Source organism: Somniosus microcephalus, chromosome 9, assembly GCF_052327205.1.
Source record: "Somniosus microcephalus isolate GS21.2 chromosome 9, FLI_Smic_1.0, whole genome shotgun sequence".
Classification (NCBI taxonomy): Eukaryota; Metazoa; Chordata; class Chondrichthyes; order Squaliformes; family Somniosidae; genus Somniosus; species Somniosus microcephalus.
Window position 1 is genome coordinate 59,541,047 of NC_140995.1, and position 6,000 is coordinate 59,547,046.

General features: G+C 49.8%; 1 protein-coding gene across 5 annotated transcripts in view; it reads right to left on the minus strand.

The window, feature by feature from the left end:
- Positions 1-3,943, minus strand: part of ddx43 (DEAD (Asp-Glu-Ala-Asp) box polypeptide 43) — a 117,885-nt gene extending 113,942 nt beyond the window's left edge. For 2 of the 5 annotated variants that reach the window (XM_085996634.1, XM_085996633.1), the window contains exons 1-2: positions 3,607-3,935; positions 207-262 (exon numbers count right to left, since the gene is read on the minus strand). In XM_085996634.1, the coding sequence (XP_085852760.1) occupies positions 207-262; positions 3,607-3,907 (357 nt within the window). In that variant the 5' untranslated portion in view covers positions 3,908-3,935. Of the gene's footprint in view, positions 1-206; positions 263-3,606 lie in introns of all 5 variants that reach the window. The other 3 variants (XR_015079499.1, XM_085996632.1, XM_085996631.1) reach the window with 3 other exon arrangements.
- Positions 3,944-6,000: the final 2,057 nt, after the last annotated feature.

Sequence of the window (6,000 nt, forward strand, 5' to 3'; positions counted from 1 at the left end):
TACCTGTCCATGTACAGCTTTGCCGATAGTACACAAAGGACCTATCACTGGTTTATGTTAACTACATTAGACAGAGCTTGCTTTACCTGGGACCGCGGGAGTTTCTGCTGTGTTTTGGGGAAATCGCACTCTACTATTGATGTCCTGGTCACTGGCCTTGATCAGAACCAATTCCAGTTTTGAGGAAGTTCTCAGCAAGTTCCTACCTGTATTTTTGATCCTGATATTTCTTCCAACTCACGTATTTTAGATCCTCCTCGACCTAAAGGCACATGAAATGTCACATCAAACCGCGAGCTAGACAAAGAACTGGAAAGGTACTCGACTGATTTAAAGCTATAGGACATAGGAACAGGAGGAGGTCATTTAGCACCTCAAGTCTGTTCCACCATTCAATGAGGTCACGGCTGGTCTGTGACCTAACTCCATATACCCGCCTTTGCCCCATATCCCTTAATACCTTTGGTTAACAGAAATCTATCAATCACAGATTTAAAATTAACAATTGACCTATCATCAATTGCAGTTTGCGGAAGGGAGCTCCAAATTTCTATCTGAGTCAATCCCGCATGGTGTATCAATGCTCTCTGCTACTGCTCCATATTTTTCATAGCGGTTTGATACAACTGAGTGGCTTGCTAGGCCATTTCAGAGGGTAAAAAGTCAACCACATTGCTGTGGGTCTGGAGTCACATATAGGCCAGACCACGTAAGTTCGGCACCTGCAAGTTCCCCTCCAAGTTACACACCATCCTGACTTGGAAATATATCGCTGTCCCTTCATCGTCGCTGGGCCAAAATCCTGGAACTCCCTCCCTAACAACACCGTCGAAGTACCTTCACCACACGGACTGCAGCGGTTCAAGAAGGCAGCTCACTACCACCTTCTCAAGGGCAATTAGGAATGGGCAAAAATGCTGGCTTTGCCAGTGACACCCACATCCTGAGAATGAATTAAAAAAATTCCTTCCCTAAAAGGGCATTAGTGAACCAGATGGGTTTTTTAACGACAATCCAGTAGCTTCATGGTTACCATAACTGATACTAACTTTTTATTCCAGATTTATTTAATTAACTGAATTTAAATTCCCCAGCTGCTGTGGTATTTACTACAGTATTTCTCCCTGGTATTCACACCCGGTTATTCACCCCAGTATTTACCCCTGATATTCACACCCTGTTATTCACCCTAGTATTTACCCTTGGTTATTCACAGCAGCATTTACAACCGGATATTTACCACAGTATTTAATCCTGGTATTCAACCCAGATATTTACTCTGGTATACACACCTGGGTATGTACCACAGTATTTGCCCCGGTACTCACACCTGGGTATTTACCCTGTTATTCTCACACAAGTATTTACCCCAGTATTCACACCCAGGTAGTTAACCCAGTACTTACCCCCGATATTCACACCTGGGTATTCACCCCCTGATACTCACCTGGGTATTTACTCTGGTATTCACACCTGGATATTCACCCCCTGATATTCACACCCGGGTATTTGCCCCCGATATTCAAACCTGGGTATTTACCACATATTCACACCTGGGTATTTACCCAGATATTCGCACCTGGATATTTACCCGATATTCACACCTGGGTATTTACCCATGATAGTCACACCTGGGTATTTACCCTGGTATTCACACCCAGGTATTTACTTAGTATTCACACCCAGGTATTTACCCTGGTATTCACACCTGGATATTTACCCGATATACACACCTGGGTATTTACCCCGAGTCACACCTAGGTATTTACCCTGGTATTCAAACCTGGGTATTTACTCGATATTCACATCCAGGTATTTACCCCCCTGATATACACACCCGGGTATTCACCCCCCTGATATACACACCTGGGTATTTACCCTGGTATTGAAACCTGGGTATTTACCCTGATATTCACACCTGGGTATTTACCCCTGATATTCACACCTTTTATTTACTCTAGTCATCACACCTGGGTATTTACCCTGGTATTCAAACCTGAGTATTTAACCTGGTATTCAAACCTGGATATTTAACCTGATATTCACACCTGGGTATTTACTCCTGATATGCACACCTGGGTATTTACTCCTGATATGCACACCTGGGTATTTACTCGATATTCACACCCGGGTATTTACCCTAGCCAATGGAATCTTGGCTTTTATTGCAAGGGGGATGGAGTATAAAAACAGGGAAGTCTTGCTGCAGTTATACAGGGTATTGGTGAGGCCACACCTGGAATACTGCGTGCAGTTTTGGTTTCCATATTTAAGAAAAGATATACTTGCTCTTGAGGCAGTTCAGAGAAGGTTCACTCGGTTGATTCCGGAGATGAGGGGGTTGACGTATGAGGAAAGGTTGAGTAGGTTGGGACTCTACTCATTGGAGTTCAGAAGAATGAGAGGCGATCTTATCGAAACATATAAGATTGTGAGGGGGCTTGATCGAGTGGATGCAGGGAGGATGTTTCCACTAATGGGTGAGACTAGAACTAGGGGGCATAATCTAAGAATAAGGGGCTGCCCTTTCAAAACTGAGATGAAGAGAAACTTCTTCACTCAGAGGGTAGTAAATCTATGGAATTTGCTACCCCAGAGAGCTGTGGAAGCTGCAACATTAAATAAATTTAAAATGGAGATAGACAGTTTCCTAGCAGATAAGGGAATTAGGGGTTACGGGGAGAGGGCAGGGAAGTGGACGTGAGTCTAGATTCGGATCAGCCATGATCCTATTGAATGGCGCAACAGGCCCGAAGGGCAGTATGGCCTACTCCTGCTCCTACTTCTTATGTTCTTATGTATTCACACTTGCGTATTTGCCCTGATATTTTCACCTGGGTCTTTACCCCTGATATTTACACCTTTGTATTTACTCTAGCAGTCACACCTGGGTATTTACCCTGGTATTCAAACCTGGGTATTTAACCTGATATTCACACCTGGGTATTTACCCCTGATATTCACACCTGGGTATTTACCTGATATTCACACCTGGGTATTTATCCCTGATATTCACACCTGGGTATTTACCCCTGATATTCACACCTGGGTATTTACCCCTGATATTCACACCAGGGTATTTACCCCTGATATTCACACCTGGGTATTTACCCCTGATATTCACACCTGGGTATTTACCCCTGATATTCACACCTGGGTATTTACCCCTGATATTCACACCTGGGTATTTACCCCTGATATTCACACCTGGGTATTTACCCCTGATATTCACATTTGGGTATTTACAACAACAACTTGTATTTATATAGCGCCTTTAACGTAGTAAAACGTCCCAAGGCGCTGCACAGGAGTATTGCAAGACAAAAAATTTGACACCTAGCCACATAAGGATAAATTAGGGCAGGTGACCAAAAGCTTGGTCAAAGTTTTAAGGAGTGTCTTAAAGGAGGAAATAGGTAGCGAAGCAGAGCGGTTTAGGCAGGGAATTCCAGAGCTTAGGGCCGAGGCAGCAGAAGGTACGGCCACCAAAGGTTGAGCGATTATAATCAGATGCTCAAGATAACCTGATGTTCGCACCTGGGTATTTACCCCTGATATTCGCACCTGAATATTTACCCTGATATTCATCCCACTTCCGGTATTTACCTATCACGGTGCCAACCGCTGCGCTCTCCATGTAGAAGCTGAGGAAGGGAGAGTGTGAGTGCGTCTCCCAGGCCGGCCCTCCTCCCGCTCCCCGGCCCCCCGCCCCAGGTTGTCCTGCCCGCCGCCGTCCCCGGTCCCCACGGACCTCCCAGCGGTCCCCAGCCCCCAAGTCCTGGCTCTGTGTGCCGGACCGTGAGCGGCTCCAAGTGCGGGACCTGAAACTCGGCGCTGCCTGCGGCCTCCACTCGACCCGCGGCCTGGAGCTCGATTCATCACCGCTCTCCGCCTCCCAGTCCGACATCGCCCGCTCGCCACCACGCCTGCGCACCGCTCTGGTTGGGGGGGCGCGCCTGGACGCTTAACAGGGGCGCGCGGGGGCGAGCAACCCCGGGAGCGCGCCTCAAACACATCAGTGCGCCCCAAAACCCATCAGTGTGCGCCAAACCCATCAGGGCACCCCAAAACAGATCGGTGCACCCCAAACCCATCAGGGCACCCCAAAACAGATCGGTGCGCCCCAAAACCCATTAGTGTGCCCCACACCCATCAGTGCGCCCCAAACCCATCAGTGTGCCCCAAACCCATCAGGGCACCCCAAAATCCATCAGGGCACCCCAAACCCATCAGGGCACCCCAAAACCCATCAGGGCACCCCAAACCAATCAGTACACCCCAAACCCATCAGGGCACCCAAACCCATCAGTACACCCCAAACCCATCAGGGCACCCAAACCCCATCACAAACCCCATCAGGGCATCCCAATCCCGTCAGTGCTCCCAAAACCAATCAGGGCACCCAAACCCCATCAGTACACCCAAAACCCATCAGGGCACCCCAAACCCATCAGGGCATTCCAAACCCATCAGGGCACCCCAAACCCATCAGGGCACCCCAAACCCATCAGGGCACCCAAACCCCATCACAAACCCCATCAGGGCATCCCAATCCCGTCAGTGCTCCCAAAACCAATCAGGGCACCCAAACCCCATCAGTACACCCAAAACCCATCAGGGCACCCCAAACCGATCAGGACATCCCAAACCCATCAGGGCATTCCAAACCCATCAGGGCACCCCAAACCCATCAGGGCACCCCAAACACATCAGGGCACCCCAAACCCATCAGGGCATCCCAAACCTATCAGGGCACCCAAATCCATCAGTGCTCCCCAAACACATCAGGGTACCCCAAAACCCATCAGGGCACCCCAAAACAATTGGTGCACCCAAAACCCATCAGGACACAGCAAATCCCATCAGGACACCCCAAACCCATCAGGGCACCCCAAACACATCAGGGCACCCCAAAACCCATCAGGGCACCCCAAACCCATCAGGGCACCCCAAACCCATCAGTGTGCCCCAAACCCATCAGGGCACCCCAAACCCATCAGGGCACCCAAACCCCATCAGGGCATCCCAAACCCATCAGGGCATCCCAAACCCGTCGGTGCTCCCAAAACCCATCAGGGTACCCAAATCCCATCAGGACATCCCAAACCTATCAGGGCACCCTAAACCCATCAGGGCATCCCAAACCTATCAGGGCACCCAAATCCATCAGTGCTCCCCAAACACATCAGGGTACCCCAAAACCCATCAGGGTACCCCAAAACCATTGGTGCACCCAAAACCCATCAGGACACAGCAAATCCCTTCAGGACACCCCAAACCCATCAGGGCACCCCAAACACATCAGGGCACCCTAAAACCCGACAGGGCACCCCAAAACCCATCGGGGAAACTAAATCCCATATGGGCACTCCCAAAGCCCATCAGGACACGCCAAAACCCAACAGGGTACTGCAAAAGCCTTCAGTGCACCCCAAACCCATCAGGGCACCCCAAAAAAATCAAGGCACCCCAAAACTGTTCAGGGCACTCCAAAACTCATCAGTGCACCCCAAACCTACCAGGGCACCCCAAAACCCATCAGGGCACCAAGACCAATCAGTGCACCCCAAAACTCATCAGTGCACCCAAACCCATCAGGGCACCACAAACCCATCAGGGCACACCAAATCCATCATGGTACACCAAACCCATCAGGGCATCTCAAACCAATCAGGGCACCCCAACCCATCAGTGCACCCCAAACACATCAGGGCCCTGCAAAACCCATCAGGGCACCCAAACCCCATCAGGGCACCCCAAAACCCATCAGGGCAGCCCAATCCCATCAGTGAACCCAAACCCCATCAGGGCACCCCAAACCAATCAGTGAACCCCATACCCTTCAGTGCATCTCAAACCCATCAGTGAACCCCAAACCCTTTAGTGCACCCCAAACCAATCAGTGCATCCCATGTCACATGTATCCTTGTCCAAGTGAAGTCCCGCTTGGCCATCACCCGTCTTGCGGTCTACACGGAGCGGAATTAAATAGAGTGCTCT